We start from the raw sequence: 19,122 nt of genomic DNA, 5'->3' as shown, positions 1-19,122 counted from the left end.
AGGAGCTTTACACGCTTTTCTTAAAACTGTTTCCAAGATAAAGAAGGCTGGGCAGACCCAGGTGCGGAAGATGGGGCAACCTGGCTCCATAGGAATCGTTAATGTGACAGTGACATTTGGCCAGTAAACTAATCCGGTTTAAGCAAATCAGTTGTGCTGCAAGAAACAGGGCTGGGCCAACTGGCTTTTGAAAGCAGAATAACAGCTTTATTTTGGGTACAATTAAATTCCATTCTCTTACCTGCTTGCACCTGTTTTCTTTCATACAGTCAATATGTATCTTTTGTTTCTAGCATGATTGCCATTTTAAGGAGGGTAGAGTTTGCTATTAACCTTCAATGGTCTGGCCTGTCTGAGGCAGGGAGGGAAGAGATGTGGTACAGAGGACATTCAGCTTGGACATTGCGCTGAGCATTTTCCCACCAGTTTTTGTCTATGGTAAAACTCTTTCGGGAATCTATATGGAGACGGTTGAGATGTGCAGTGTGCTACATTCTTCTTACCTGTCTCCCCACAACATAACTTTGTATCCAGCATCAGTTTTCTTTCAAAGGACCAGAAAGTGTTTAAAAATACACTATCTGCCAATGAATTGTAGTTATCAAATAGTTGAGATGTTACATTAAAGTTGTATAGAAGGTATTTTTAAAGTGAATCCCCAAAAGACTGGAATGACAAAGCTGAAGTTACTTGTACACCATTAATTCAGCCCCCTTGTAAATATTTATTACAATACAGTACTTAATTATATGATTGTGTACTTTTTTGCGGGCTCCTGCCTCGTTCATTGTGCAGGTTGGACTCTGCACTGTGAAGACTTAATTCTGCTACACTTACTCATGTTGAGTAATACCATATTACTTATGCAGTAGCATTGATCTTAGTGAGTAAGGGTAGTAGAATTGGACCCTGTGTGTAAAGTGTGTGACATATTTAAATAGCTCACTGAAACAAGTGAAGAGTCAGGCTGTGCACTATACAATTGCTATGTCTGTTGACATGGAACACTTCCTCAATGGAAATAAAACTTACTCAAGTATTTTAAACTAAATGACTTGTAGATCTGTGCTTACTGCGTTATTTTGATCCTCCACAGTGAGTTCACTCTTGCCTTATTCCCTGTGCACCAGAGACCAAAATTTGCTCTGTTACTTCAGTATAAATTTAAAACACGGAATTCAGCTTTACTTTGTAGCAGTGTTAATTGGTAAGCAGGCCTGCCTCATTCTCCCTGTAGTAAATCTAAAGTGTGGTAAAACTTCTGGCTTCTACATAGTTCTAGATTTGTGCATAAGAAGGGGCTACTTTTATAGCTGCTCTCCTGCAAAGTTCTTCACATCCCTTAATGTATTTCACACTTCTCTGAATAGTTGTTTCAGGCTCTCTGCCAACTTTGTCAGGCTTCATTACATCTGTTTCCAGTCAGCTCACAGTGCAACCATAAGGGGTTGAGACTTCATTTTTTATTTTTTTGTTTTTACGCGCCAGTTTAGTTTCTCATAGGGATGTAAATACTGTTTAAAAGTTAACTGTTTAAACAATAAAAAATATTTAATTTAAATGGTTAATTGCTGGGATCTATTTCCTCTCCTATCCTTACACTCTTAAAATTAAGCAGGAAGGCTCAAGTTGAATAGTAAAGCCCGTGCATTTCAATATTTGATGACAAGTCTCTTATGCACAACTTGCCTCTTATGTGGTTATATGAGTGACTTTACTAGTTCAATCTCAGTGCTCTTATAAACTGAATAAAAATTGAATTTCCAGACTGATTCAGACATTTTTATTTCTATAGATATGTGCACACTAAATTACCTGTTTGTTTCTAAAGTACCTGTGGCTTTTTTTTTTCTGTGAATGTTTTGAAGATGAAGTGTCCACATACAGAACCAGAAGACAAAGGGACAACACAAATTACAACAGCCAGACACGCTTGACAGAAGGTAACAGTGGGCTTCCTTTCCTTTCCCTTCCCTTCCCAGTTAGAGGAAGTCTTCCCCCTCCCAGATCTTATGAATTGCTATCAACAATAAATTAGTTCCTTAAAAATCTACAATATCCGGTTTCAATAATTTACCTATCTGCAGAGAAATATTAGACTTCACTCTGCAGTATTGTGTCTTCTTTCAAATAGTTAAGGTAGGCACTACTAGATTTTTAAATTGCCATTACACATTAAAGGCACTGTTGTGCTCTTTCAGATGCACCTTAACAGGATAGTTACTGTGAAAAAGGTAGCCAAAGCCCTTTGCAAGGAAATTAGTAGGAGTCTGGTTGTTATTTTTTTTGTATAGTCTCCATTAATTTATGATTAATAAAAATATAATATTACAAAAAATATTTATTATTGAGGCCCCTTGGGTCTCAGCATATAGTTTAGATACATCAAAATCAATCATTTGTATATAGGATTCTGCTAGGCCAAAAAAACCCAGTATTTATTTGTTGTTCATACAGTGGTGTATTCTTGAATCAACGATCGGTTTCCTAATCCATTGGTGTTCAGTTATTCCACATGGTTAGGGATTAGAAGGATGGTATTACTAAACAATTTTTTTTTAGGACTTATCTTGCTTTTATTGATCTCTGGGCCTCTTTAATGCGTTAACCTCTCTAGGATTAGGGTTTTTGGGGAGGGTTGGGTGAGGAACTTCACTTCCTCTTTAGCTCCTTGATGACATATGGGGAAGTTTCATGGAGCCTGATCATTGATTCTTTAGGATTGATCTAGGGGCAGATTTTGGGGCAGGATCAAACATTGCTTCATTTAGAGAAGTTTGGTCTGACTCACTCAATGAATGAATGACTTCAAAACATGTCCTGTCTCAGTCCCTGACATAGAATCTTACGCTGTCACTAATTCAGGACTGAATCCTGCCTGACCTGCACCTTAAGCAAGTGCAATTTTTGACCCTCAGATCCAGAGCACTGGCCAGTACCCTTTGAACTAACTAACTGAGTGACTGCCTGCAGTAGTAGATTGTAAGATTCTGTGTAGACCAGCTGTTAGAGGGTGATGAGGCACCCACTTTATCAGTGGGTTTTGCAGCTATTTGCCATATGGCAGAAGAATGCTGAGCCTTGAGGATCCTGGGATCGATTCCAGCCTCCAGAGGGAAGTGTCCTCTAGTGGTAATAGACCCTTCTGCCCCATTCCCCTTGCTTGTCTCTGCCACTCTCAGCTCCTGTTCCTGTCCTCGCATCCCCTTTGTTTCTGCTCCCACTTTGCTGCCCATACCCTGGATACACTAGCCACTTCTTGACCTGCACAGACCTTGCAAACCTCAGGAAAATTGCCAAACTGGAGTTGTGGACTTGAGAAGACCATGTTCTTGAAGAGATGGAGTGGAGGGTTAAAGTACTTGTGGGGGAGGAGTGACTGCTTTGGTGACTCCCTGATCTTATTTGCCATACGCAACAGTCTCATAAGAGTTAACAGTCCAGCCAATCAGAAACTAGCATATTTATAGAGCGTTTTCTCTGCTTAGCGGAAGTGTGTCAAACTGTTCTATAAACCCATCAGAACCCAGTTTTTCAAAATGTTATACTTTTTAATGTATTCCTCTCTCTCTTGTTTTAGGGAGTGAAAGTGCATTTGGCATAGCAGATATATCGCCTTTGGTTCGACCGAGTATAAGAAAGAGTCGACAGACAGGTAAATTAACTTTTAAACCTAAAGGATGGAGTTTTCGCTAGTTACAGTATAATGTTAGTGAAACACACACAGGACTTGTGGGAGCATAGTTCAGTGATCACAGCCGGGAGTGGGAATTAGGGGACCTCAGTTCTATTTCTGACTTTGCCGTTGACTTGCTGTATAATCTTGGGCAAGTCACTTAATCTCTCTGCACTTTGCTTTTTTCTCTAAAATGGGGGTGGTACTCTTCTATCTCTCAGGAGTTTGTGAGGATTAATGTACGTATATAAAGTCTTTGAGATCATCAGATGGAAAGTGCTATACAAGCGTATATTGTTTTACAGTGCATGAGTTGCAGTAATAGTTGGCTGGGATATTGCAACATATAGTAATTGAGTCAGATAGCATTGTGTGGTTTTGTAAAAGCACTGAGTAAATGCTGTGACCAATAGTATCTGTAGTTATGCAAGCTAAGAGAAGGGTAATAATTTATATCTTGAAGCATGAAATCTTAACAAGGATTCCGGTGACACCTTAAAGATTAACAGATTTATTTGAGCATAAGTTTTCGTGGGTAAAAAACCACTTCTTCAAATGCGAAGAAGTGGTTTTTTACCCACGAAAGCTTATCCCCCAAATAAATCTGTTAGTTTGTAAGGTGCCACTGGGCTCCTTGTTGTTTTTGTGGATACAGACTAACACGGCTACCCCCCGATACTTGAAGATATAAATTGACTCTCTCAAAAGGATTGGGAAGGGATCCCTCCCAGACCATCCAATGTTTAGCATTACACTTCACCAAATGCATTATTGGGATTTGGCAGTACCTTCTCTAAAGCATCAGGCATAGACCACTGCCAGATGCGGGTTACTGGGCTCGATAGACTAATGGTTAGGTGTAATTTGGCACATCCCATGTTTCATTAAAAAACAAAAATATGAAGGACATAATGAAGTTTTAATTTGCCAACCTCTGGCGGTTGGGAGGGGAGCTAGGTCTGTTTTACAAGTGAGTGTGCAGCCTTTGCAGTGTCCTGAGAAATGTATCAGTGACTGCATCAGATAACCACAGCACGAACATGACTGCTTCATTTCCTTCCTTTTTTTCTGTTAATCGTTCTTGTGTTGTTTTGCCTTACAGAAAACACGCTCTCCAGTGCAAATAGAGATTTCAAATGGAATGAGTCAGGTTGGTTCAAGTGACTTTTTTCCCCCTTTTAAATATTCTGGTCTGCTTACTGTTATAGGGTTGTTTCTGTGAGTTTTGCTTGTTATGAGTGTAATGCCCAGATCGAGAGAGAGTGAGAGCACATGCAGAACTGAACGTTGACAGTGGAGTTTGCTGCTACTTGAAAAATGCCGAGATGTTGAGTGTTCCAAGTATAGACCTTTGACAATGTGCTATTACAATGACTTTTTCTGATTTCCTCCCCCACCCCAATACAGTAAAGTTGAAGTGTAACTGCATGACACTGGAAGCTGATTAGGTGGATTTTTCTTTCAAAAGAATTTCAGTTTACTCAGCACTGCATTTACTATGACACCCCCATGAGTAGAACTGAAACTTAAAAACCAGTATCCTAGTGCAAAAACTTCAAATAGCATGTGACACAGTTGCAGCAATGATGCTTAGTGGTTTAAGTGTAGACACTCACTACAGCGACAGGAGGGGTTCTCCCATTGCTGTAGTTAATCCACCTCCTCGAGGCAGTAGGAGAGTGGATGGAAGAATTCTTCAGTTGACCTTGCGCTGCTTACAACGAGAGTTAGGTAAGATGACCTATATCATTCAGGGGTGTGGATTTTTCACACCCAGGAGTGATGTAGATGGGTCAACCTAGCTTTTTAGTGTAGACCTGGCCTCAGATGTCAGCTATATTTTTTTAAGCTCTATATTTAAAATTTTTGTAAATGAACAAAGATTAAGGAAGTTATAAATGTCAGTGCTCTTATTGTTTTAAAAACAAAATCCTCCATTTTATAAGTGATTTTTGAGCTAAAGGTATGTTTTGGGTGCTGGAAGTATTTGTCATTTGGCTTTGTGCCTCATTGTGTTTACAGTTACCATGATAACCACATTCATTATTGTATATTGTCTTATACACTGAATAATTTTGCAGATGTAATCACTTTGCATAGTGGATTTTGATACTGTAGGAATGGCTGAGCTCTATACCGGTTTTAAAAACTGGATTCTGAAGAGTTTAAAGAACAGTCTTATATGCTTTGTCTATCAGAAAATACTCTAGAAATGGTAGTTTCTAATTGGCAGGGATGTTACCTACTGTTGGGTGTGTCAGATAAGATCAGTCACCCAAAGAGGGATGCTCTGAAGACCCACCATGTAGGCAGGTGATAGGCACTGTCTAAAGCTGCTGATTACAGCAGTCTTGTGTTAGGTGTGGCTTGTTAACGCCTCCATTCCTATAAGGGAGGTGGGAGTGATCCTCTGGACAGAAGGATCCAGGATCTGGGACAGTAGGGGCCAAAGGGAAGAACCCAGGAACAGCCAAGCCTGAGGACAAAGCTCAGGCTGAAATTTGTTTCCCTTTTTGATAAAGCCAGACTCCAGGCAGAGTGAGAGTTTGCTGTACTAAGAGCAGGTTAAAAATGCTACCTGCTCACACTAACTTTTTCCTCCCCAGTCAGGCAGTTTGCATTACTAGCTGGTGAAATTAGGCAAGATTTATACCCTAATATTTAGTTTCACGAGGGAAGTGAAATTGCAGATCTCTGCATCTTCCTCTTTCCTGTGACTTTTGTTCCTGTAATAGAGAGCTTATGAAAAAACCCTCCAGTTGACAAATAACTGCTTAATTCTGCAGATGATTTCTTTTAGATTGGGTTTGTGAAACAAATGTTTGTTTCTTAAAAGGAACTTGACACTGAACCTTGTAAAAAGAAAACAAGCTGTGGCTTACACAGCTGAAAAGGACAGTCTGTACCCTTTTGCTGACATTTCAGAGATTTCTGTTTGCATAATTTCATCCCCCTAACAGCCCAGTTTCTCCAAGATGATAGACCACTGTTACCTGAGTTAAAGGAGACTCCCCATTAACCATTAGTGTTATAGGGCCTAAGACATACAGTTGAACATTTGAAAGTTGCTCTTGGAGTGAATTCCTATGTTTCCCAAACTTCTGTCAGTAGCAATTGATTACAACCAGGTTAATACTCTTTGGAACTGCTAAAGTCTGTAAGGGAATTAATAGCTATATCTTCGCTTAAAGTAATAGTAGTGATTTAAAGAACTGTTGTATGGTTCAGTACAGACATCTGATGTCATATTTGCCCCTTTTATGTGCTGTAGTAGTGTATTTTAATCTTATGTGAAATAAAACTATTTCCCACTGTTTCATTATGCTGTTCTTATTGTTTGATAACTGGAGAGTATTTTTAAAACTGGACAAATACATTTTAAATTTAGCACAAAAATTGCTGTGAGCTGTTCCTAGAATAAGTATCACTTTCTTTCTGTTTCCTTTCCTTCCATCTAAAGAGAGACTGCGAGATGATCTGCACAATTCACCTGCATGTACGTTGCCTAAACTATTAGGAGTGCATGAGTGTCTGGATAGCCTAAGAATGTTAAAGATGAATTGACAAGTAGTTAAGGCCCCAAATGTAGGTTTTGCATGAAAGAATAAAGGGCTTGTCTACACACTCTTATGGAAATAAGCTATACTGGTGTAAGCAGCTTTATACCCATATAATTGTGTCCACAGTGTGGAGTTTCACCAATCTGAACAATCAGGTTTTAAATTGATATAGGTAAGTCAGTACTTAAACTGTGTGTAGACCAGCCCTTAGCATAAAGAAATGTCTTTGTGAAAACTTAAATAAATACTTCAGCAAAAACAGTGTTATATTCTTTTGGTGGTGAAATATTCCCCAAGAGTGTTGGACCTCTGGCACCCTCACAAAACCCAGATGCAATTGTGCTATTGCATGAGAGCCAGGAAGTGAATCTAAGTAAAAGTGAAACTGACTAGTCTAGTTTTCTGATCAAGTTAAGTGTGTTGCAAACTAGACTGCAGGCACTCTGTTTTGTTTTTTTTAAGTAGAGGTTTCTAAATATGTGAGCAGTCTGTCTTGAGTTCCTTGACTATTTACTTTTCTGATAGCATATTGCAACAGTCTTGAAAACCCATCTTCCCTAGATTTGCGGGAAGGTCTTGCACTTGACTCATGACGTTGATGTTCTAAAATCTTGAAAACTGGTAATGGAAAAAGCTGATTATCCCATCTACCAGGGGCCAGGGTAGGACTGTTCCTACAGTATATTTTCCAGTACACTGTAGTTCTAGATGCTTTAAGCGAGGGGGCAGCAGTCTATTAATTACTTATTACAGTAGAACCTCAAAGATATGAACACCAGAGTTATGGACTGACCAGTCAACTAGACACCATGTGAAACTGGAAGTAACCAATCAGGCAGCAGCAGAGACCCCGTTCCCCACCCTCCAAAAAACAACAACAGAGATACTGTACTGTGCCTGTATTGCATCTTAAAGGTAGGCACGTCTGGGCTTCCTGTCCCCATCCCACCCCCATGCACGGGGCAGCCACTTACAGCTAGGAGGTGAAGATGCTGGGGCTGCCAGCCCAAGGCAGCCAGAGAGAGCGGAGCAGGAGCAGCACTGAGGTCTGCGCCACTTCTCCCCCACTCCCCCTAGCTGGGAGGGGATGCACTTTTTTTCAGTCCCCAGAGCGGGACATGCTGTTTACTTACACACTCACAACACTTCCTTCCCCCCCCCACACACACCCCCAGCTGGGAGAGGGACAAGCTTGCAAACTCAGTCTGACCCAGGGAAAGAAGCTGCCTGCAAGGAAGTTGCTGGTGCTGAGGAGGGAGCTCAGCCGCTGCTGGAGCCTGTACGAACATTTCAGAGTTACGGACAACTTCCATTCCCAAGGAGTCCGTAACTCTGAGGTTCTACTGTAATAATCACCTTACAAATAGCCAGGCAATTTATGTTTTGTAAACATCACAGATTTTATTACTTCAAAAAGATAGTCCATTAGTAGAACTAATTCACTTCTTTTATTTTGCACTGATGCATTCATTTTGTAGATAGGAAATTCCTATTACATTTAAACAGGATGTTTAGAACCCAAGATACTACAAAAATTTTCCCCACTTGCTCTCTTTCTAGAGTAAATCCTAATCTATCAGACAATCAATTTAGTGAAGCATATAAATTCCTTTTAAATAGGCAAACAGGCTGCTGTTGAATCACTGACTGACACTGTTGCAACAGAAGCAGTTTTTTAGTAGTTAAATCTCCTGGAATCCCAAAAGATTTCAATAAAAGTAAAGCCCCATCTGAGCTTTGATTGTTTTTTGAGACGTTTGAAAGCTGTACATATTTCTTGCATGCTATTAGGGCATAAGATAGCAGTCTTCCCTAAACTAGTCTTGGTGGCCACTGTGAGCCACAGTGTTTGCATTATAGAGGGGAGTTTTTAACTATTAATCGCAAATTTGGGCTTGGAAGAAGCCCCAGTACATTTTTAGAAATGAAGATTGAAAGAACTTAAGGCAAAACTGAGATCTTGAGCACAGTTTGAGAGCAAATGACTATGAACAGCTGCTGCTTCTATCAGCCATGTAAAAATACCTGGCCTAATGGGTTTGTTGTGAATACAGTGGTGACTGTGGCACACTTTAAGAGTAAAAAACTTTTGCTAATAGTTGCTATGCCCCTTTTTATGTAAGTTCTACACTAACCCCCCTCCTTTGGAGGTGATGAGGAGCTGTAACTGCAGACAAGTGTAGTGTCGCATAGCTATTACTGCAGAAATCAGTAGTCTTGGGGGTCCCCAGTCATGGGCCATAGTAGCATCAAGAGGCTTCTTGCCTCTACCAGCACCATTTCCCTCTACTATGTGTTGATCCTTGACTTTTTGCAACCTTGTGTTTCAATATGAGATTCCTACTTGTGGACTGAGATTTTAAAACAAACCAAAAAGCCACATTTATCAAAAGGAAATACACCTCTACCTCAATATAATGCTGTCCTTGGGAGCCAAAAAATGTTATCGCGTTATAGGTGAAACCGTGTTTATACTGAACTTGCTTTGATCCACTGGAGTGCGCAGCCACCTCCCCTCCCCCTCCACCCCCCATCCCCCCGAGCACTGCTTTACCGTGTTATATCCAAATTTGTGTTGTATTGGGTGGCGTTATATCGAGGTAGCAGTGTAATTGTATTTGTGGAAGGATTATTAAACGTTATGTTTCAGTGCTTAAGCCAATCTCTAACTACTAGAGATCAGGAAGAGACCGAACGTGTGGGTCATAGTACTCCACATCTGCCAGTTGTGCAGTTCTTACCCCTACCTCTGAAGCGTCTAGTGCTGGCCACTGTCAGAAACGTGATAATGGACTAGATGGACCTCTGGTCTGATTCAGTCTGGTGGTTCCTATCCAACTCTGTTCACTTAAAGTTCTCAGGTTTGTTTAGACTGTGGCTTCTGAATTAGAAAGCCCATGACTTCAATAATACCTCACAAAAGAATATTGCATTGTATCTTTAATACAGACTTAGAGTTAAATATAACTAGGGGGTGGGTGTGAAACTGAGAGTTAATAATTATTTCACAGATGAGAAGTTAGTCAACTAAAGATTTGAAATGAAAAGGAGTAATATAGAAGAACTGTTTTAGATGGCAGGAACTGCAGAATAGGCAATGATATTTTTATGAAGGAATGCTGAGAAGGCTGGTATTACACAAGGCAGGAAGGGGCTATTTCTTTAACAAAAACAAAAAACTCTTCAAACCTGTATTGTACTCTTAAGAGAGGCCAGTCTGAATTGGTCACCTTTCACCTTCAAGGCGCTGTACAGCTCTGCTCTTCCATTCACAACCTCTTCTCTGTTTGTGCCCCATGCTTTGTCAGCCCTGTGCATTTGGTCACCCTCTTGATTGCCTCCCATGGTCAGCTCTGTGCCATCTATCATGCTACATCCCTACTGAACACCTGAAATATCCCTCTGATTCTGTGCACCATATGGTGGTACCTCTCTCTTTCAAATCCTTCTTCTAGCTTGATTCTCTTGGTTGACCTACCATCTTGGTGGACTTTGCTCCTTCCTAGTATTAACATTACCCAAGGGAGAACTGTAGTGCCCAAACAGTTACACAAGTTGACAAAATAGCAAGTAACAAGATATGTACATCCAGTAGTTTATCTTACAACCTTTCCTGTTGTGGCCTTCACCTTTTGGTGTCCCATGATTAGTGTAGGCCATAAACTTCTTGAGACAGAGACCTGTCCTTTTATACTGTAAAATGTCATGCATACAGGTAGTGCTGTTAGCTATATATAATAGCCTTTGAGTTGTGTGGCAAGCAGTTCTTAATCTTTATATAACCTGTTGTCTTTGCAGATGATGATGAGGAGGAGGAAGACGAAGAGAATGCTGATGGCTACAGTGATGATGATGAATCTGAAAATGATGGGGGAAATTATAAGAAGACTAATGTGCGTCAAACACCAAGCGATAATGGAAGTGATGATTTGCAGTCGTCCCTTCTGTCAAAGGGTTTGTCTCCAATGATTATCAGTTCAGTTTTTTAAACTTGTAAACTTTGGGCCAGAACAAAGCAAAACATAAGATATCATTACAGTACAGTCCTGTATACATGGCATTACAGTTTTGTAGTTCAATTTTTCAGAATGCTACACTGGGCAGAGAGAACCACCCCTTTGATACGTATGAAATATTTGTACAGTTGAGACAAAGGGGGAAAGGTATCATCTTTTATTGGACCAAGTTCTTGGTGAGAGAGGCGTTCAAGCTACATAGAGCTCTTCAGCTGTGGGGAAGGTACTAAGACTGTCACAGCTAAACGAAAGATTGAACAGATAGTTTATGCTAACTACTTATGATATATTCTAAGGGACCATTCAAGGTGAAGTGGGCTATTAACACCCCTGAAGTCATAGGACTAAAAGGGGGTTAGTGGGTTACAGATTGTTGTAATAAGACGTAAATTAGTGTCTCTTTATTAAGACCATGATTTTTAGTGTCTAGCAAAGTTATGAATTTAAGCTCCCAGGCTCATCTTTTGAAAGTGTTGCGCAGGTTTCCTTTGAGGATGAGGACTGATAGGTCAGATATAGAGTGGTGGCTTTGTGAAAAGTGTTTGCCAACAGATGATCTGGTATTTTTCTCTTTTTCCTGTGAGTTCATTTGAGAGCTTAATTACTAGTTTCACCGCATAGTTGTTGAGGCATTTAGTGCACTGGATGAGTAGGACCCATGGATCTTGAAGGGTGTTTTGTGTGGTGGGGGTGTTGATCATTGTATTAGTGGAGATATGTCTGCAGGTTTTGTGTCTGTTGTTCTGGCTGGGTCTGGTGCTGCTTTGAGTTGGTGTGCCCTGGTCTGTGGTGTCCTGGGCTTCTGATGATGGACATTTGCCATCTCTTGCTGGAGGTTGCTGAAAAGTAACAAACATCTGACACAACATAGTAGCCAAGATTCATTTTCTAGCCTGCTTAAATCCTGTTTAAACATGAGAAATCTACTATAAATCATTTTGTTTAAATATAATAAAATTAGGAGAACTTCAACTTTATTAAGGGAGCACTGTTAATTTGAAAACTAGTCAGTTGAAAAAAGCTCCTTGACAATTTTTGTGGATTTATGTATTTATTTATTTTAAATAATCACTATACCGTTGTGTTAGGCCAAAATGCTCAAAAGTGAAATCCTAAATTTAAGTGCACATATAGGCCCCGGTCCTGCAAACACTTAAGATACATGCTTGATAAGACTCATGTGAGTAACTTTACTCGTGTGTTTCCAGGAGTGGGGCCATAGCTGCTTAATTAGGTGGCCTTATTTTTTTTCTAGAAGAGCTGAGTTACTGACAGCTCCTAATGACTCCGGCAATGGAAACTAACTATACCAAGTGCTATCAAATAAAGTGATGAAAGAGAATTTTTTCCTCTACTCTTTCTCAGTTATAGTCATCTTAGATGTGACTTGTAACAGTATGAAAAGACTTTTAGACAGAAGTGTTTTTTTTTTTTTTAAGTTAAGGGCTCCTTTAAGACATGATTTAAGATAAATTGATTTGCAGTCTCTTCAACTGATACTAAAGTGTCTGAATAGATACACTGGTGGAGGACTGGGTGATTGAGGACTGGTAATAGGTTATGGTATGAATCCAGTCTGGTCAAAATCGAATCAACTTGCTATATGATTGCTTATGGGAGAAGACCAGGGGAGCGGCCAGTTGCTCTAACCTGACAAAGCACAGAGATGAACTGGACTTGGAGATGAGAGGTGCATGCAAAAGCAGAGCTGTGCTGGCCTTTGTTCAGTTTTAAGGAGGTGGTGTACAGCACCTACACAGTCAATATGCTTTAGCACCCTTGCCCCTAGGCATGACCCCTCAGACTTCAGGTGCATGGTGAGATGACTGGCCTTGTTGTTAAACAAGTGGTTTTGGTTCTAAAAGGCATTAGTCTGGTGGTGCCTCTCATGAGAATTAATTTCACTTTAGTTATAACTTTCCATCCTCTGCTTAGAACTCCAGTGACTGAATTCAAAGACTAGGAAATAAAGACAGCTAAAAGTGTAGGTAGGGACAGGCTGCATGAGAAAGAAGTGACTGTTTTAAATCTCCCCCAGCATCCCAAATGCCAACCTGCCCTTTGAGTAGCAGTTTGGAAGTACTATGTCCATGATTGATTTGTCTCCAAATTGGTCAGTGTCTGTTAAATTTATGATCTCTGTTCATTTTATTGTGGTGCTGCTTCTGTGGTTTGAATGTAATCCTATGCTGAATTTCAAACAATGAGCAGCCACTAATGAGGACACTGCCCAATGTGACAGGCATGTGTGGCTGCAGCTGAGCAAACACTGTGTTGAAGTATTAGACATGATACATAGCATTCATGTCCCATATGTTCACTTCTGAGTGTTCATGCTCCTAAACCTCTGATCAGGGTCAATTGTTTTAGGTTATCTCCTGGGATTCTGGGCTACCCTTCCATTACCCATTCATTTTCCTTGCTCAGATTCTGCCTGCCTGTCTGCTAGCGTCCTCTACTCTCTCTCCATCTGTGACTATGCATCTATATACCTATCTATATGTGAGATCTTTCATCTTTGAGACAATTGCTGTGATTACAAAGGATTGATTTGACTCAAGGAGCCATAAATATAGGTGGTTTTGTACCATGTGAGTAAACATTACATGTACCCTCACTGAAACCATAACAACAGATAACTGCATGGTGTGCACATTCATACATGTTGATGGAATGCAGTTTACACTGTCCTTTTCAGGAGTTACTTTTTAGTATCTTTTACCTTCTCGTATTTTTTACATGAATACTCCCAAGGCTCACTTTGATATAAAAGCTTGCATTTTGGGTTATAAAGCACTATCTGGTCCAGTTTTCTGATGGTGTTACACAGCACGTTGGTGGGCAGAAGTAACTTTGAGGACTGAGATTGTGCTTGACAAAACTACTTTTCTTCTGTTTCTTGAATCTCATATGGTAATGGTATTGCTTTAAATTATGCATATGTTTCTTCTGTTACTATGTTCCAGATCCCCCAACAGTTGTACAAAAACAACCAGTGTTTAACCAGAAGATGACATTCAGGAGACCAAGTATGTGGATAAAACTCTGCCTCTTGTTTACCTATGTATAGACTGATTGCTATTTTCTTTTGGTGGTTCAGCATTTGAGGAGTTTGTTAGCTCTACATAAGCATGTTTAGTTATTTGTGCTTTTCTGAAAACGGGACCTGGGAGGAGTGTGGATGGGAAACTGAAGCTGGTCTGCCAGTTGAAAGAGATCAGTTTGCTGGCCTGAAACAGTTGTGAACTTGCCATTGTATTTGTCTCTGGGGATGGCGCAGGGCTGGCTTTGAACTCTTTGATGCAAACCTGAAATGAAATCCTTTCCAACTGATTATTTGTCACAGTAGCAGCTGGACTGCTGAGTTCATAGTCCCTTCCTCACTTCTGTTAGTGAGACAATGCTGGCTAAGCAGTGTTCTCAATGAGGTCAAGTCATTTAACCTTTAACCTTTCTGCCTGTTTTACTGTAGAATTAATCTACAGAAAGCAGAAGCTAGACTGAGTTTAGAGCTAAAATCAATTTTCATATGATTTCTCACCCCTTCCATTGATAACTAGATAAATGGATCAGGATTCTGTCATCTTAACTCCCCTTCCCTCCAATCACTCCAACAGATGAAGCTGAATCTCAGGTTCAACCCAGTACGCTGAAGAAGCGTTCACAGCCTGCAGCAAAAAGTAAGATTTATGCTTTCAGATCTGTTTAATGTGTATATAGCATTTAACCATTTTTGTGCCCATCCTTGTATTCAAGCCCCTTTAACTTGGTGCTGTATAGTGGGTCCTGCTAAAACAGACCTGCATTACAGATCCTGCTTATCAGGAGACATATTTTCAGCACTGAGGGAAAGATAACTCAAGAGGCCTCTTGTCTAATCTCTGATTTCCACCTGGTCTGCCCTCTACTCCTTTAATAGACTCTGGCATCAATATGAGATTAAATTTGGGGCACACATAGTGATAGTTCTGTGTTCCATTGGTTTTTTAAATTAGATGCTTCAAATTCAGTTGTAGTAATGTACAGAAAACTTTTGTCATCCTGTTTTCTGATATATTTAGGATCCAAGAAAAGCATCTTCTTGCTATGGGTCTGGTCCTACTTCTAAAGAAGTCAATGGGAGTTTTATTAGTGACTTCGTTGGAAGCAGAATCGGACCCTGTAGGATTTGGGGAGGAGGGGAAGATTTTTAAGAACATGATGCAAGCTTTTTTAATGTTAACAATAACCCTGGTGAATAGTTCAATCGTTTTGTTAAATTAACATTTAAAAAACGAACATGTAATCCATCTTCAAATGTCTGATTTCCCATGCATTTCAATGGTAAGATGCATTTCCTGTGTCCTTTTCATCCTCTGCTTTTACTTTTTGCGTTCTCTGAATGAATGGATGAGACCATTTCACTTCTGGGTTCTTATGCACTAGCACACTGGTTCTCAAACTTCCTGTATTGGTGACCTCTTTCACACAGCAAGCCTCTGAGTAAGACCCCTCACCCCCTTATAAATTAAAATCACAATTTTTATATTTAACACTATTTTAAAGTGATATTTGTATGTTTATCACTTTTCACAGCAGACTTGGTAGCTAGCTGGGAGGCATGTACTTGCAACCCCCACATAATAACCGTGCGACTCCTAGTTTGAGAACCCCGGCACTAACACAATGCAGTAATGTTTGAGTTGCAAACAATGGTGAAGAATGTTCATTTTGTTTAAAAATGCCTTTGAGATTGGTTTCTATGACTTTACTTTTTTTCTTTCTGTTGCCTTCAGATTTTGTAGAAGATTATTCTTAAAAAACTTAAATATTGGGCCAGGTTTGACCTGCCTCTTTAAGATACATTTTAATGTGTTTTTAATAATTTATAATTCTTTGATTAGATAGAATGGTTAGAATGTGAGTGAGCAAAATTTTCAAAAATGCCTTAAGTCCCGTTTTCAAACTGTGATTTGTGTGTTTAAGTTGTTTAAGTGCTTTTGAAAAATTTACCCTATGTCTTGCATTACCCTGCAGTTTTTCTTCTAAGGAAGTTAAGTCCTTCTTTCTCACTCCAGGGTGTCTCCATAATCTTGTGGTGTTCAGTTGTTTATGGGATAGAAAAATGGGTCTTTTCAAATGTCACTGTTCACTCATCCATACTAATTGATTCCTCATAGAACATGACGAAAGCATTTGTTTATTTTTAACATCCACCCCCTCTGCCCCCATTCTCTTTTGTGCAGAGCCTGTTGGACAGTCCAGTGCAGGATGGCTTAGGATGTGCATTTTAATATTAGCAGTAGCTTCCGTTACTGTTGTATGGCATGTCTGGAAGAATCAATCCTCCAAGACTTTGCCGAGGGAAGAAATCAAAGTTGTGCAAGCATTTGAGACCCAGATGAAGAAACTTAGGAATGTCTATCCAAATCAGGATCCAAGACTGTGGGAGAGAATCCAAATGTTCCTTGTGAAACGACTCAATACCACCCATCCCCACTCGCAGCCTGCCATCTTACTGCTCACAGCTGCTCAAGAAGCTGAAAAGTCTCTAAAGTGCTTAAGTAACCAGATTGCTGAAGCTTATTCCTCCTCCCTGAGTGCTGCCACAATCAAGATTGATGGAGCTGGAAAAGCCACGCTGGATAGTGACGTCGTCAAGCTGGAGGTAGATAATAAGCTAAGCTCTGGGTTCAAGGAAGGTAAAAAAGCAGCTGTGGTGCATCGATTTGAGTCTCTGCCTGCAGGCTCCACTTTGATCTTCTACAAGTACTGTGACCATGAAAATGCAGCATTTAAGGATGTAACTCTTCTGCTAACTGTCCTTCTGGATGAGAAGTCGCTGGGAAAGAACCTCAAGCTGCTGGATGTTGAGGAGAAAGTACGGGATTTTCTCTGGGCCAAATTCACCAATTCAGACACTCCCAGCTCCTATAATCACATGGACACAGATAAGCTGAGTGGACTGTGGAGCCGCATATCCCACCTGGTCCTGCCTGTTTGGCCTGAAAATGGTCTCCCTAAGGAGGGCTGCTTACAGATGGATTAAATATAAGACATGGGAGAATAGGAAAACAGTGTTGTGGTATCTGGGCAGTGCAGAACTTAACTGCTGAGCTGAGGCAGCACACAATATTCTCTGTGCAGAGCAAGGATTGGTAGGGTTATTCCATTTAAAAGACCTGGAGTTCTCTCTAGACAATTGGAGAGCATAAGTATGGGGCACAGCTGTTAGGTTGGTCTCTCCTCAGTAACTGATAGGGCCTAGTGCTCTGTAGGTAGAAATGTCTTGCCCCCATTGTAGAGCCATCCCTCTGTATGTAAAGCTATTCTTGTGTGCAGTAGACAAGTGTGTGTCTGCTGAAACTTTTCCAGCAGTAGGTAGTACTGCTATTGGGTATGGCAAGATAATGAGATTTAGCGGATTCTACAGACTCTTCTCCCGTCTCCTCTACCTACTTGCAATCTACCAGAATAACATTCCCTTCTATTCTCAGAGGCTTAATTTTATTAATTGGCGGTGGAGATGGGGCTACATGCATACAGCCATCGGCTTTCTTTCTCCAGCTGACCATGGCCTCGGGTATAAGTTGCCTCTGCATGTTTCCTAGACTGACTGAATTGTATAGAAGATATTCTGGTTCAGGAGAGACTTCTCAAAAGCTGTTTTTGTTCTGTTTAGAAGATCCTGGTGCTCTTCCCCCCCTCCACCCCCCCCCCCCCAAAAAAAAAGCAGCTTTGGAGGCTGGGATGAACAAGGTGCAGGTGATTGCTCTGGGCGTTGTTAACACATCAGTTAACAAAATAACCCCTTAGTGCATCTGCTTCCCAGAGCACCCAGGAATCCTCTGTTCTGCATCCAGTTTTAAGACCTACAAATCTCGAGGAGGAAGTGTTAAATGCTGTTCCAGTGTGTGCTAAAAAGGCCTCACCATACCCTTCTCAAAGGCCTAAGATGTGTACATTCTGAACAGATTATTTTGGCTAGGTCCAAAGGTTTTATTCAAAAAGAGTATTTTTACATCAAGAGGATTTGTTTATTACTGTTGTAAGCCTTGTCCCAAATGAGTCCCCTGTGTGTCTGCATAAAACCTGCTGCCTCCTATGTAAATTTTAAGAAAAATAGACTTGATATGCATGTGTTGAACATATTTTATTGAGTGGCTCATGCCAAAAATCCCTAAAATTTACCACTGATTGAAAATCATGTATGTATTTCTATACCCACAGAAGAATTGTCATACTTTCATGCCTCTCTGCTGCCTAGTATCTCATCTTGGTTGTCTCTTGTTCCAGATCCATTCAGTTTTTTTGGATTTGAAGGAAACTGCTCACGTTTAAGATACGTTTTCTTATAATAGCTGTCAGATTGATGGCACTCTAACACATCCATTACTCAATCTTCCCCTTGCCTTGCTATAAAAGTCCTTTAAAAGGGACTATCTGTAGGGGGTGAAAGGGCAGCTAAGTCCCCATGCTGAGACTACCAGAAAAGACACTGGTTTGCAATCTGAAATGGGCTGGATTAATGACCGGTTCAAGAAAACGCCATAGACTTGGAGCTGTGACCACTTATGCCAGTGGTGGATTTGGCCCTTCTTTGAGAACTGGAAACTGACCACGAATTTGTTTTATGTAGCGGTATTTATTCAGCAAAGAGACATGGAAGTGCTGCCATTGTATGTGTGTAAGAACAGCTCATGAAGAAAAGAGATTTAAATGTTACAAACACTTCACTGGACAAGGGTTTTTTAAAATCGTATGTTAGTTTATCAGTTGGAAATGACCAGTGATGATTTGTAAATAATTTAAAGAAACTATTTTAGTAACCATTAGAAATAAATTTACCTATTTGTTTTATAACCTGTTCTAAGACTGCTGATAAAATTTT

General features: G+C 40.3%; 1 protein-coding gene across 1 annotated transcript in view; it reads left to right on the top strand.

Moving 5' to 3' along the window:
• The window catches only part of LOC123376558 (torsin-1A-interacting protein 1-like), a 20,154-nt gene extending 1,032 nt beyond the window's left edge, over nt 1–19,122 (top strand). Inside the window, exons 2-8 of the mRNA XM_045028636.1 lie at nt 1,869–1,943; nt 3,581–3,655; nt 4,779–4,826; nt 11,035–11,190; nt 14,219–14,281; nt 14,870–14,932; nt 16,478–19,122. Of these exons, the coding sequence (XP_044884571.1) occupies nt 1,869–1,943; nt 3,581–3,655; nt 4,779–4,826; nt 11,035–11,190; nt 14,219–14,281; nt 14,870–14,932; nt 16,478–17,280 (1,283 nt within the window). The 3' untranslated portion in view covers nt 17,281–19,122. The remainder of the gene's footprint in view (nt 1–1,868; nt 1,944–3,580; nt 3,656–4,778; nt 4,827–11,034; nt 11,191–14,218; nt 14,282–14,869; nt 14,933–16,477) is intronic.

Source organism: Mauremys mutica, chromosome 8 (assembly GCF_020497125.1).
Source record: "Mauremys mutica isolate MM-2020 ecotype Southern chromosome 8, ASM2049712v1, whole genome shotgun sequence".
Taxonomy (NCBI): Eukaryota; Metazoa; Chordata; order Testudines; family Geoemydidae; genus Mauremys; species Mauremys mutica.
The sequence above is the reverse complement of the archived record's forward strand: the minus strand, read 5'-3'. Positions and strand labels throughout refer to the sequence as shown.